The sequence below is a fragment of the Phalacrocorax carbo genome, chromosome 3, assembly GCF_963921805.1.
Source record: "Phalacrocorax carbo chromosome 3, bPhaCar2.1, whole genome shotgun sequence".
Lineage (NCBI taxonomy): Eukaryota > Metazoa > Chordata > Aves > Suliformes > Phalacrocoracidae > Phalacrocorax > Phalacrocorax carbo.
In genome coordinates, this window is record NC_087515.1 from 14601438 (window position 1) to 14616290 (window position 14853).

The 14853-nt window shown below is 37.4% G+C and overlaps 1 protein-coding gene across 9 annotated transcripts in view; it reads left to right on the plus strand.

The window, feature by feature from the left end:
- LTBP1 (latent transforming growth factor beta binding protein 1) overlaps positions 1 to 14853 on the plus strand; it is a 209251-nt gene that overhangs the window by 81016 nt on the left and 113382 nt on the right. For 8 of the 9 annotated variants that reach the window (XM_064445906.1, XM_064445908.1, XM_064445907.1 and 5 more), the window contains 2 exons: positions 9204 to 9428; positions 12879 to 13156. In XM_064445906.1, the coding sequence (XP_064301976.1) occupies positions 9204 to 9428; positions 12879 to 13156 (503 nt within the window). The remainder of the gene's footprint in view (positions 1 to 9203; positions 9429 to 12878; positions 13157 to 14853) is intronic. The other variant, XM_064445910.1, reaches the window with a different exon arrangement.

The following is a 14853-nucleotide window of genomic DNA, read 5'->3' on the forward strand; positions in this document are numbered from 1 at the left end:
CCACAAATCAAGCACACCAAAGCCAGCTACCTCATAGGCAGAATATGTATGAACTTATTGTATATCTAATACATATTCTAATCTACATAGGTTGCATAATGGCATTAAGTCACTCCTCTTGGCTCTGCTTCAGATCCTTCTGCACATGCCTTCTTCTCTTCAGGGGTCTTGGTGGGTTTTACAGATTAAGTACCCTAACCCTTTTTACCCATATATGGTTGCGTGTTATGCAAGCACAATTTAAGGCTATTTTCTCTTGCCAACTTTCCATAATTTTCTTCTAAACGGAACACTTGTCCTTGATTAAATGGATAATTGCTGATGGCCAAGATATCCCGTCCCTAAGCTTAAGTTAAATACTACAGGAGTTTAGATTCATGCTAATTAAACATATACAATACCTGTTCTTTCCAGGGGGGCAGTTGTTATCTTACAATGGAATAGGGAGAATGACAGAAAGAGAAAACTGTTTAGAAATTTCTTTATTTTTTTTTCTTTTGACAGGAAGAATCCTTCTAGAGCAAGAGCAATTCCCTAGGATTATTGGCAGCATATTTTAAAGTGTAAAATCATGCCTGTCCAGATGGCTTTAGTGACTACTACTAGCTCTTCTCAGTGGTTCTCAACTCTACTCAGTTCAATTGTGAGACTAAATTCAAGCTAAGAGCAGTGCTTTAAATCCAGTACCTGCATTTTTATCTAAATCTTCATATGCGACTTTTCTTCAGTAAAGTTTCTTTGCAAGAGAAAATTAAAAGTAGAATTGATTAGGAGAAAAAAATATGGAAAAGCATGAGAAGGTTGGAATTACTTTTGGAAGTGTTCAGTCTGGATTCAGCAAGGAAGAAGGAAGACACCATTCTGACTTTCTAATAATGACTGGGACATGGGACGATCACTGATGACAGATGGAAGGGGGAAAAATAGTGATAAGTATGAATTAAATGTTATTAAATATAGAAGGTTGGTAAGGATAGCTAAAGAATTAACAGAAAAATATTCCAGGGTAGATATTTAATATTATATGAGAAGAAGCCTAGCAGCGGTACAGGAGATAACTACAACAGGCACATTTGTAGAATTGTTACTGCTGATAAAAGCAAAAGGATTCAAGAACTATTTGCTTTATGTGTGGAAACAATCTTAGCAACATTACACAGAAATGCCTGATTACTCTCTGGAATGTTAGTAACTAGAAATACCAGTTAGAGATGCTTTCAAAGCAGATGAAGTACTACCTAGTATATGAGAGGTGTTGTATTCAAGATAGTGATCTTGAAGGGGGTGAAAGGATGAAATCTCATGCTTTGTAAGAAGGATACAATATTCTTTCCTCTTTAAAAGTGTAGGTCCATGTTGGATCAACAAAAACCAGATTTCAAAAATATTTATCAATTTCACAGTGTAAGATATATCTCTAGCCTTCTGGTTACATTAATGAGCCTGTTAAGTAGAGGAAAAGAGAATCTCATCCTCAGCAACATTTAGTCCATCTCAGAAAGGGCCCAGGCATACCATTTTTTCAGCATGTCCTTGAAATTGGGAAACAAATGCTGTGTTACACCATTGGCAGGAGATGGAGGCTAAACTCTTTTCTCCTTAATTGCTCTGCCTGGATTCCTCACACTTAAATATGGGTATTTCATCTACTCTGTCATAATGTGATAAAATGAGGGAGGTGTTTCTAGGACAGTTTCTTCTCCCTGAAGCAATCTGTTTTTAAAAGCCTCATATTCTCATAAAGTTTAGAGGTTTATGGTGCTCTTTGCAACAAAAATTCATTCAAAGACTCATGTATCCTTAGTAGTTTCTGGATAAAGAAGTTTTATAAAAAAGGAAGGTGTCTACCTCTGTATGTGGTGTGTAAACAGATCTCTGGGATTTTGAGAGGCAGCCTGCTGCTTGAGTTGAATGTGGTTGCAGTTGGGTTTGAGCAAAGACAGTTGTCACTTGAATGCAGTTTGCTCTCTTGCTCAAGAATACTGTATTTGTTGAGTTCATCCTTGGACTTTGAGGTTTGCTTATCTTTAATGTTAACAGTCTTGTAATGCACTCAGCTGCAAACTGATGAAAGGACTCCTGCAATACAGCTTAGCATTAATATTATTTTGTGGGAGGGGAGATGTTAATAAGAAGTAACTATATATAATACCAGAGAGATATCATTATTGTTTAACCCTAGTGTTGTGTGTGGTTTTGTTATAATTTTAACAGTGCAAATGTAAGAAAATAATTTTACCTAAAGGAAATAACATTTATATACAGAAAAGATCGCATTTTGGAAGTGCTAAACTTGCTTCAGGATGGTTCTTTGTGGCTAACTCTCTTGATTTTCTGAGACTTCTTTTTCTTATTTTTTTTTTTTAATGTGCATGATCCAGATGGCAATAACACCACGAAGCCTGTTTATTTTGGCAATAATTTGGTTTCCTTGTCTGGATAAACAGCAGTACTTATGATCCAATTCCTGAGCGGGGCTGCTGCATTACTTTATTAAAGATCCCTAGGTAATAATAGTTTAAAAATATGAGACAAATTCTAATGAAATCTGCGACCATGTTAATTCACAATAGCTGAGAACACAGTTCAGTAGCTATGTATTTTTCCTTATCATACCACTATGTCTGAGGTGGGTTCCTGTTTGAAATATTGCCCTGCACTGTTGCAGACCTTACTTCTTTCCAAAAGAAACATTTGGAGAGCCTTCGGTATCATGTTCAGCCTTTTAGGATGATTTTTATTAATTTATTGCAGCATTCAGAGTAAAAATTTAAGATCCTTGTTATATTTACATATCTACTGATAAGTAGTGTGAAGGTGACAGTGTAAGGGATCACATTTGATGTAGTTCTTCTCTATCACTTTCCGAACAGCAGTCTGGCATAATGTAACATACCACCTTGAATGGCATAAAGTAAGTTTTTTTCCACTTGTGAACATTTTTAGTTGTTTTACTTCTTCTTCACTGAACAAACGTGAATGCTAATGCACCCACTGAAATGACTACTGCATTTGTTCCTCAAGTAGGTGTTTTTCTTTTCAGAAGACTTAAGACTTGGGTGTTCATATGTGAAGGAACATGTGTAACAGCCTTGAATATATTGTTTATGGTAATTATAACTACAGAAGCACAGAATAAGGAGAAGCAAAATCTTGAGACTGTATAAACAAACTAGGTTTTGGTGTTCTTGTTCACAAATCATATCCATGAAGTCTGATAACAGCCTCCAATAATAAAGAAATGTACTCCAACAGGGATGTTTTTTGAAGTATACCCTTTACCTATACGATTTTATTGTCTGTCATACATACTAATTTATGATTATTCATTGTAAAAAGTATTACATGTTTGAATTCATGCCATTTTGGGGGAACCTATATTTGTGTAAGATAATTTAAAACTAATTGAAGTAGGAGTAAACTAAATGAAACTATTTATTAGGAAGATTTCTATATGACAACTCTTTCACTGTATTTTTTACTTTGTATCTTTCTGGTGTACCCAACTGAGGTAGTTGAGCACTGTTGCTGACACACCTTTCCTGCACTGATTTTCCATCAACACTCTTAGTTCTTACAAGCATCTTTCAAAATATAATTTCATATTATTATGTATATTGCAGGGTATTAATCTGAGTTCATGCCTTACACTTTAGCCATTGCTTATCCGCAAGATTGCACTCAACAAAAGCAACGAGAGCCTCAAAACATTTTTTTCTTCTTGCTGAATACTAGAGATTTCATTTAAAAGTGCTGTGATGGGGAGGCTCATCCCCCATGCCGTACCGCCATTTGTCACATATACCCTGGCTCCTCTTTCAGCAGTAGCAGAGAGTAGCCATTTCTACAGGATGGCTTGTGTCTGGAGCCAAATCTGGTGCTGTCCTCAACTGTTTGGATCAGGGAATAGCAGTGGTACGTAATTATTTTGGGGTGGTAACTGGGCTCTTCGCATGAGCAGGGAATCACTTTCTTGTTTTCAGTGGTGAGCAGAAAAGAACATTTTTTCATCTGCTGTTGGAGTTCTCACCATCAGATTTACTTCTAAAAATGGTGTTTGGTGGTTGCAATAGAATAGTTCTCTTAAAAGCTGTCAAAATACAAACATTAGGATAAATTCAGAGGTGAACATAGATATTAGACAATTAAATCAAGGCCACTTAAAGCTTAGCTTCTTTTCTCCCTCTGTTTCCCAAAGCACAAATTTGTAATATCAAGATTCCCTTAATTGTACTTTAAAAAAAAACACACTAATTATTTGGTTACTTAACTTGCAATTCTTTATATAACACTTCTGAATTACAGCCAGGAATCTGAAGAGAAAACCATTTTGGGTGAAGTAGAAAATTGAGAGACAAACAAGAAAGATGTGGGAAAAAAATTAAGTAGGGGAATAGGGAAGAATGACCTGGCGGATAGCATCATTACTGCAGCTCATACCTCTGTGCCTTTTGTGGGTTACTGCTAGAGTTTCTGCAGTTAGGAAGGAAAAATAAGTTTGGAGTAATTGTGTCGATCTATATATAGCACCTCTGGGTTTCAATCTTTGCCTAATGTGTATGGTGTTTAGAGGCACCATGTTACAAGGATGTTGTATATGGCAGTGGTTCCCCTCAGTGAATGCCTGTGAAAAACTGTTTTTGGTAGATCTGCATGCTAGTCCCTGCATTTTCTGTATGCTTAGTAACAGCACAGAAGAAAGATGCCCAAACAGATGTGGGTCATGTAGTAATGCTGGATAACTCTGTAGTGCCCAGAGACAAAATTAATTGGCTGATTCATGATGCATCTAGTGGAAATACTGGAATCTAATGAGCAGTTTAAGGTTTCCCTTGGAGAGCCTGTTGATGTAATTGAATAGTCCTTACACTCAGATAGTTGATAGTGTGTAAGTAGAAAAGGCAAAGAGTGATGAGGGAAAGTGAGACAGAAACTTGCATGTTCCTTGAGGTGTGAAAGAAGAGGCATTTGGAGAATCAGATGAGGAAAATTTCAAAAACCATCTTCATTTTCTTCAACACTGGTTACAGGAAAGGAATTTCTGTCCATCCCAAGGGCTTGCTTGGGTAAGCGTCAGCTATTTTTTTTCCTTAAAAAAAATTAGGAGGATTTAGGTGCTTGGAATTTGTTTTGTTACACATTATTTTGATTAAACGCAAACATTCAGACTTCATTAAATTAGTTTATCTGGAGCTATTCAAAGTTGTTTGAGTATCTTGAAAACAAACTAGATGATCTAATTACGTGGACAAACTGTATATCAGTGGTTTCCTAGCTTTTTTGCTGATTTCATGCGTTATTCTTGTGTTTCCAACCCGTAGCTGCAGCACCTTTATTGGGTTTCATGTTGCAAATGTTCTCCTATTTTCTGTGCATTGAGCCTCTCAGAGACTCTGTGTGGGGGCATCTTGACATGCCTTCTCTGCTTGGCTCATTTTGAACAGTGATGCCCACCAAGCTGTGCCAGGCTGGGGGGAATTAAGGCCTTTGGAGGCCAGAGAAATAAAAACTTGTTATTATCAATTACTTGCCCAAGGATGAGAAGAATACTTAAAATGTTTGTTATTCCTTAAAATGTGTCTACATTTCTAAAGGATGGGTATTCATTTATATTAAGAAATCATTGAATTTGTTCCATCATATGTTGGCTGATCCTTCAGAAACTGTTGAGAGATTTGCTTTACAGCAGATCTGAGTGGTTTGTTGCCTTTAAGTCCATTAATACTTCTGTTGTTTTGTTTGTAAGATACCCACGTGTGAACTGAAATTTCTTGTTGCCTTGTGCAGACCTATCTCCACATTTTTATCAGGCTCCAAGCAGCTAGAGGATTTCACACCGTAACGGATATTTTTATTTCCTTTTATTTTTTTCCCTTTTCAGAGGAAATGTCAACAGCCCGGTTGAGAGTCAGACTCCAGTGTGCTCTTTGTCTGAATGCCAGTTGTGAACATACATGCAAACCCAGCATCTTCTAGTGGTCTCTCCCAGCATATGGGTCTGGGTTTTGTCAGGAGTACCCCCTACATCGCTGGCAGCATTCAGCTGTTCTGTTTAAGTTCTTTAACCTCAATGACAAAACAAAAGAAAGTAAAAAACTTTCATCAGAAGTTGAGCTGTTCAAACATACCCTGGCTTTATATCCTGTTCTTATCTTAAGTGATCCTTTCCCCAGGGCTTTTTGGTCTTTGTTAACCTGAGATTCCCAGAGCTTTGTCAAGGAAAAGTAGTGTTTCCTTCCTCCGCCTTGTTGGAGGCTTACCCCAATTCAGGTCACTTTCCTCAAATGGTCTGTGTGTAATCCCAGCTCTGGTGAAGTTGTATGCCTGTGATTTCCAGCACCAGCGTCATAATCAAATGTAGCCCTTTCTCCTGGCCGTGAACTACGGGAGGAAACATTGCAATTAGCATATGTGTGCTTATTATGACTATTTAAAATTATCAGATATTTCATTTCAGTGTGGTTTATTCTTTTTTTAAGTTCTCATAATATTTGCCATTTGAGATTATCAAGTTCAGTTTTGCCTGGTGATCACACCCTAGTTGTTTTTACATGGTTGAGTATAACTTATATATTTCAGAATGTTTATCTTTTTATTATAGAATTTTATATTCTCAGAATAGATTTAAAGTTTGTTCCTCATACATTAGGCCAGACCTTCAAGAGATGTAAATCAGTATGTTAATACATAAATCAGTTGACTAAGTGATTTGCACCACATGATAATGTGGGCAGCTTGGAACTTTTATTTTCTTTGGTATGTGAATACTGAGGAATTAAACATTCTTCATTATTTACCTCATACTAGACCTTTCAGTGGCATTTGTTTGTGCCTATTTCCACAAGTTATTTGTGTGAATACCCACAGCAAACATTTATGAAAAGGGACATAAATGAACTCCTTTCTGTTGGTATCTTCCTTCCCAGTATTTTTAACACAAACTTTGAAAGCAAAGCTTTTCACATGCCCATTTGCTGCTTGTTGGGCTCCTGCAGGAGAGGAAAGACTGAAGAGTGCCCTGTAGTGCAGAGTTAGCCATGCCACATGGCCTTCTAGATGCCAACTGTGTTGTAGGAACAGGAGCTTGGAAGAAAGTAATTTATTTTGGTGGAACTACTGCGTATATTTTTATTGTTTAAAAGCTGTATTTTGCACGTTACCTTGTCTCGAGACTGGAGAGGGCAGGAAGAAAAATCTATGGGATAGGCTTCTTGCACTCAAGCAATCCCTCAGTGAGACTATTTCTCTTTGCCTTTGTTTTACTGTACTACTTTCAAACACCAAATTGCTGTCCTCTTAACACTACTTTACACTATTTCATTGTGCAATGTTACTTTTGCAGAAAAACCACCTTAGCTTTCAACCTTGCTCAGGCAGACCTTTACAAGTACCTAAAATGCTTTATATGTTGTTGCCATTGCAGTAAACCTGCTTGTTTGTGACTGCTCGGGAAGAAATGGTACCAGAGGGGGAGAGAGACAGCTGTTGTGTGTTAATTACTGCTGGGGTCAAGAATCCTTCATTTTGCCCCAAAGCCATTCTGTAAGGATGTCTTTTATGTATTCAAAGTCCCAACAGTGTTGGGACCCAAAAACATGAGGCCTGTGCTGGTGTGGACAGTTTTCCAAAGTCAACGAGGCCTTTTAGGACAGTGCTACAACTTGAAGTACTTTCCGTCAGTTTATATGAAATGAAAATGTGAGATAAGACAAGAAAAAAATCAAATATATATTTGCAGAACAGAGTGGAAAAATAATTCTGGCAGTTTACATTTGTGCGAGACCTATCTGGTGATCAGGCAGCACTGTTCCAACCCTGTCAATATAACATGAGCATGCTCTGCAATGAGCTGGGCTGATTGTGCTGTTTCTTGAGCACTCTTCCCACGCCAAGCAAATTATGCAGCTGGGCTGAAACTCCATGGGCTGCTGAATGTCCTGTTTTGTCTTTTGCAATGTACAACACATAGGTTTCTTTTCGAAGACTGATGTTTTATGGTATTAATAATAGCAATAGGCTGAGGCTGTCCAGAGATTACACCACTTGGAATAATAAGCGCTAGGTTCCTAATTACCTTGCGTTATCTACAGGTTTCTCATTTTTATTGTAAACCAATACAGACTGAACAATACCAATCCAGCAAAATGCCATAATTACTGGAAAGTCTAGATTTTATGTATTTATTTTTACAGTCAGAATCTTATCTTAAAGCTGATGAATGGATACTGTTTCCTGTTTCTCAAAAAATCTTGGATTTCTGAACAAATGACCATAGTTTGTCTTGAACAAAAACTTCTGGTATTTTTCCTGTTGTTCTTTACATCATTTAGTTCTTGAAAATGTTGACAGCTCTGCTAGATTATGGCTGATTATAAAGTCCCACATCATATTTTTAGAAAGTGTGCTGAACCATGCCTATTACTGTTTGTATCTCAGAGTTCAGAAATATTTTTCATTCAATGATGATATTTTTTGTTTCATCTGATAATTTATATTGCTGTAAATGTACAAGTACTAGCTGTTACAGAAGTCATCACCTTTGTCTTTATATTGGAGTTAAAATATTTTAATACTTTGGAATTTGTCTCTGAAATCATTTGAATAGAATCCCTTGATGTTTTTATGGTCTTCATGGGTGGGTGTACAAATTACCTCCTTTTATCTGAGAGATATGTTAAGGAAAAATCTAGATACTCAATAAGACATGTTTTTTCCAGTTAATAGCCAAGTCTTACAATGAAAATGGAAAATTTATCCCCAATGCTGTCTACTCTATGGTGTGTTTTTCCCCAGTCTTCTAGGGAAGTGTAGGTGACCCAGGATTTTCAGAAATGTGAGGCTGACTTCATAAGAATACCTGTACCAAAGTGTGAATAAGAGGTGCAGCCAGGCACTGTATTAATTTAGCATCTTGTTTAATAGCATAATGAACTAAAATAGCTGGGATTTCTAAGGGAAGAATGTGCTTGCCATGTTTGTCATGGAGAGAATGTGTGAACCAGGCAGAAGTCACAGAGGGAGGAACTGAAGAGGTTCTACCATAAGACAAAGGTGCACGTCAGATGGGTAGTCATTCTTCAGATGTTGGAAGAACAAAGGGTCCCATCCCTATTCCTTTCCTTCTTGACTTCTGTGTGATATGTGGTCAGATAATACTAAAGCTAGTGTCATTAACAAAATTTTTCTTTCTGTTTTCATTTCAGTTATTTGCCACCTTCCATGCATGAATGGAGGCCAGTGCAGTTCTAGAGATAAATGCCAGTGCCCTCCTAATTACACTGGTAAACTTTGTCAGATCCCTGTGCAGACTGCCAATACTCCAAAACTGTACCATCACCCACAACAGGTGAACAAGGCTGTAGGATCACAAATTATCCACTCCACTCATACTTTACCACTGACGATGTCAGGACAGCAAGGTGTAAAAGGTAACATTTTCTTGACAGCTATTTTTTCCTTTGGAGTTGATTTTATTAAGTTATTTTGGGTATCCAGCCAGTAACGATAGTGGTCTGTCTATGTAGTTTGAGTCTTGACACCACAACTTGAACTGTGAGGTCACCAGAATGTCTGGAAAATATTTTGCTCAGTGACTGAAATAGTAAGAATTAACAGTGCTATTGAAAAGAGTTTATAAGTAAGCTTAATTCACTTTGCAGTGAAATTTAATGCAGGTTGCAGAGTCAAAGGATAATGCAGGTTGCTTCTTCCAGGAGTGTAGACCTGTTCAGAAAGAGAATGACTGTGTCTGGACAGAGTCTAAAAATTGCAGTATACCTAGATAGAAAGTTGCACGTGATTCAGTGGTTACTAGCTGAGGGGAGAGACAGTGCTTTTCAGCATAACAAAATTTCAATCCAATGTAAAGCTAAAAATACAATCCATGTTCATTTGGTAGAGTCCTAGAAGTTAATTTTGTGGTGAACTTTTTAATGTAGATAGGCCACAATATCATTCAGTTGTGTGACCTAGAAAGAATGTTCTATTTAACAATATCATATTAAAAAATGGTAAGGATTTCCTACTGCTAATGCTGTGAAGAAGGCAGAAGATCAGAAACAAGAAAAGCTTTGATGTTAATCACATTTTGCCTACTCAAAGTTCAGACAGCTTCAGGTTTCCATTTCCCCTCATACTTTTTTGTGAGGTGACAAGTTCTGATGACCTTGAAGAGCACCATTGAATTTGTTTCCTGTGTGTCCTATGACTCTAGGTAGCATTTTACCTGGGTGATATCCTGTCCATATGGCAAGACCCCTGCAATTCAGTTTCACAATGTATGAATTATTGTGAAGTTTGTGTGAATTTCCAGAATAATTTTTTTCTTGTCGAGGGTAATTTTACAATTACCTCTCCAAGATTGCTAACTCTGGGGGGGGGGGGGAAAGTGGGGGAAAGATGTGAGGAGGTTTGGTTGTTGGCAACTAGTTCCTAAGAACTTTGCTAGAAGAGGCCAAACTATTTCTATGTTTGTGATGAATATAATCTAATGTAGTAATTCTGTTTTCAGACAGGGACATAGCTGTGAAGGAAGTATTGACAGTGTCCTTCTGGAAACACAGTATTTTATAAATGCTGTTAAGTATCTGCTCCATTGTTTCAATGGATTTATTCTCTGGTGACGGGTACACAGTCCATTGGGAAATAGTTTCCACTGATGTGTTGGAATATTAGTCCCTAGAGCCTCCCCAGAACTTTTCTGATGCTAAAAAAAGGGGAGGGGAGGGGGGGAGGGAGAGAATAAGAAAATATAATTACCTAAACATTTAACAGAGAAGAAATAAATTTCTGTGACTGTTAAATTCTAGATCAAAGTATTTTAGAGAATATGGTGGACCATAATTTTTTTAAGATGTAGTTGTTTTTCAGATTTAGAGTTGCTGTCTTGAAAGACACAAGTTTTCATTGCTAGAGTCTGACCTCTTGAATATTTATTTTTTTGTCCTGACCCTCAAGTCATCATCAGAACCATCAGCAGTCACAATGCCTTTTCTTCCCTTTTCATGCCCAAATGAGGATTTTTGTATTGTAGAGAGGGGAATGTTTTGTTTATTTCAAGGAAAGAATAAAAAAATTCATCCTGAAATGGCTGGCAGAAATAAATTCATCAGCACATCTAGGCAGTGATCCAAGACCTGGAGAGGATTGTGGTGATACTACTACGTGGGAGGAACCAGCCTAAATTTGATGTCTTCAGCATCTGAACATCATCTCTAGGTGGATTACTAGATTAAAGCACAGCAATTCAGTGATTTCTTTTGAGGGCTAATATAATCTTTAGATTTATCAGCTGAAGAAACTAGTTGAAGGGATCCCTCTTCATACATACAAATTGATGATAGTGAGTTGTGTGGAGTTTTGTTCTTTTCACAGCCAGACTATGCTGTCTTGTCTTGCCCAGCAAAACCAGTCTTAGAGCCTAGAAGAAACAGTAATGCCCTTCTTAACACTGAATCTTTTCCTGTGGGTTTACCTGTAACAGAAGTCGTGTAGCCTAAATTTTGAATGTTGTTTTCTGCTATAGGCAAGATCTGAAGAACCATTAAGGCCCTGCAGCCATATTTTGCTGACTTTCTATTACCTTAATCCTGATGTTTCTGTCTGCAACATGTTGAACATTTTCATAAATGAAACAATGCATGGCAAAGTAAAAAATAAGTGTGTTTCTTTTAAGGAATTCCTATGTGAGACCCATTAATATGGAAAATGTCCCTAGAGAAATTAAAATAATGTGAAAAACCAAAAGTAATTTCTACAAAATCAGAAAATTTTAAAGCAGCTAAAATAAATGAAATATGTTTCCTGGGAAGCAGAGCTGTGAGATTTAAATTTGTAAATAAGAACTTAAAATATCTAACCAAGTTCCAAAGAACAGTCTGACCTCCTGGAGGCAAAGAGACAATTCAGAAGACTTAACAATCCAGTATGTGTTATAAAGAAAGTATGTCAAATGATATTTGTTGGTTCTTGATGTTTGGGAGGGGTGTTACATCTAACGGATTGGCTGGCCTCGAGTAGTCTGTGCAGTACTTGCTGATGAGGGAGACCCAGCCAGACACAGTAAATGCTAACTTTGTTATGCAGCTTACAAACTATAAAATTTTTTATACACCTCTTCTCCCTGCCCCTCCCCAAACATAATCTGAGTTACATGTTTAAAGGGCATTTTGTGTTTCAATGAAAAGAAGCTTGAGGGTCATAAACAGTTCTGTGCACATTAAGTTGACAGGAGGGTCTCAATCTATATACCCAGACTTAAAACTCTACAACTTTATTTAAAAACAGAAGTATCTGAAAAACATTTCCTCCCCTTTTATCTGCCAAATCCTGAATTCAAAGTTCAGTGAAGGGAGTGGTGATTTTAGATGGTTGAGATGCTGGCAAGTGTTGCAGGGGCAAACTCAGGACTTGGCAGGTATATAAAGGTGAAGGGATGAAATCTGAAGCTTTTTCTGTGTTCCAGAGAAAAATGATGGATCTGAAAAAGAAAATAAAGCTTACTATATATCCAAAAATAACCCAGTGGAGTTTGAATTCTGGAACTTTGAATTGGATTCTTATTACGCAGTATGACCACAAATATGAATGTCACACCAGCCAATTTGGGCATCCATGTTTATGTAGCAGTCTTTACGATGTTACAATGTCGTTCTTTGCTATGTGAAGAGTTTTCTTTTTCTGCTTTGTAATTGATGCTCTGTTCTTTTAGCCTTCGCTCTAACCCCCTAATTTGGGTTTTGTTCATATTTTGGTCATTTCAAGACACTGTATAAAAATTCTAATGTACAAAAATGAGGTGTCTTAGAGGTGCCTAAGATCTCTTCTTTGGCATATTTATTACCAAATTTTTTAATGTATTTTTCCTTCAATTATTTTAGTGAAGTTCCCTCCTAACATAGTGAATATCCATGTGAAACATCCCCCTGAAGCCTCAGTTCAGATCCATCAAGTTTCAAGAATTGACAGCACATCAACAGGACAAAAAGCGAAAGTACCTCAGCCAGGACATCCACAGGTCTCTTATCAAGGTCTTCCGTATCAGAAGACCCAGAAGGGACATACTACTTACACAAATCAACAACCCATTCCTCATATGTTTCCTGTTTCAGTTAAAACTCAGCTTGGGCGCTGCTTCCAGGAGACTATTGGGACACAGGTAAGAAATGTTTGCTAAGGCTTTTGAAACAGGTAGCTTTAAAACAGTATCATAAAAGAATGAAAAAATTCTTCACCAGTCACAGGGAAAGGATGCATTTGAAATTCTTTTCCAGCAGAAAGCTCCTGTGAGAATGGACAGTAAAATATCTTACAAAGTAACATTTTTCTGAACCTCCTTCTCCTTCAAGTTAATGTCTTTATTTTCTGCAGGCTTGGATCCCTGACATTCTGATTTCAGTTATTCTAGCCATAACTTCTCCCTTTATAAGCTATTTCTCCAAATCAAAAAACATTACTTAAATCCTAGCTCCATCTCTCCTGATTGAACAACTAAAGTTATACCGTCTTCCACAGCTTGAACTGTCCATTGGTTTAATGAGTCATTTTGCATGTCTATCAAAACAGCCAGTGTTTTTCAAGGAGTTGCAGTTTTCATTGTAATTCCTATTCAACAGCTTCATATGTTTTAGTGTTGTAGGCTAATATTTTGAATCTGTTGAAATGTGACCATTGCATGGGTCAAAAAATCATGAGAGCCAACTGACTGTTTGCTAGAGCATTAAAACCTTAGTTCAGTTTAAAATGTTTGCATCAGTTTTTACATCTGACTATTCAAAATTGCATATCTTCCTTCAGCTCTTGAAAACACTTTAAGTGACACAGCATTATCATTTGTACATACTTGCTTATATATGTACAGAGGGAGGGGAAAAAAGCATATATGAAGAGATTGTTGAAAAGTTAGTAAGACCCGATTATTTATTGCTTATCACCTTGCCACAATAACTTTTCAGATCAATTTTTTTAACGCTGAATGCATACCTCAGGCTGAAATTTTGTGGGAGGCTTCAGAAAGATCACTCACTTGTTTTGAGGGATGATATTAGAGAATGCATACATTGCTTTATTAAGCTTAAAAAATACAACTGTTTCAATGAAGATTTGGATTGTCTGTGTTTTGAAGTAGAAACTTAAATTTTTCCCCAAAGTCACCCTGCTTTTGGTCCTTCCAGTAGCATGCACCCATAGTCAATTTTCAAATATCTAGAACTGTATTTATTTCCAATGTATTCCACAAACTTTCGTTAGATGTTGGCAGCAAGATTTAACCTGCACAGAGCGTGGTCTGCTGTCCCCTCAAAGGGACAGCACCCTGAAATGCAGAACTGGAGAAAAAATGTCCTTTACACATGTTTCTCTTAGCTGTCAGTGAATTTTGCGATGCCAAGCATTAAAACTGACAGCAAGGAAATTTTCTTATGGCTCCCAAGCAGGGAGAGGATCAGTGATGGGAAACAAAAGCAGAAGCAGGGTGAGGGTAATGTAGGTGGCAGATCCCAAGGCAGTGATAGCAATTACCTTCTGGAACCTCAAACTGAAACCACAGTTTCTTAGTCTCAGCCATCATCTGCCAGCTTCAAAGAACTGACTCCTCTCCTGTAAAATATTTTTCTTTTCCTTTCAGTGACTGACTTCTGCAGAGCATTGTAGCATTCCTACTAGTGGTCAGGCACTGGAACAGGCTGCCCAGAGAGGTGGTGCAGTCACCATCCCTGGAGGTATTTAAAAGACGTGTAGATGTGGCACTTCAGGCATGGTTTAGAAGGCATGGTAGTGTTGGGTTAAGAGTTGGGCTTGATGATCCTAGAGGTCTTTTCCAACCTTAATTATTCTATGATTCTATAATTAAGTCTT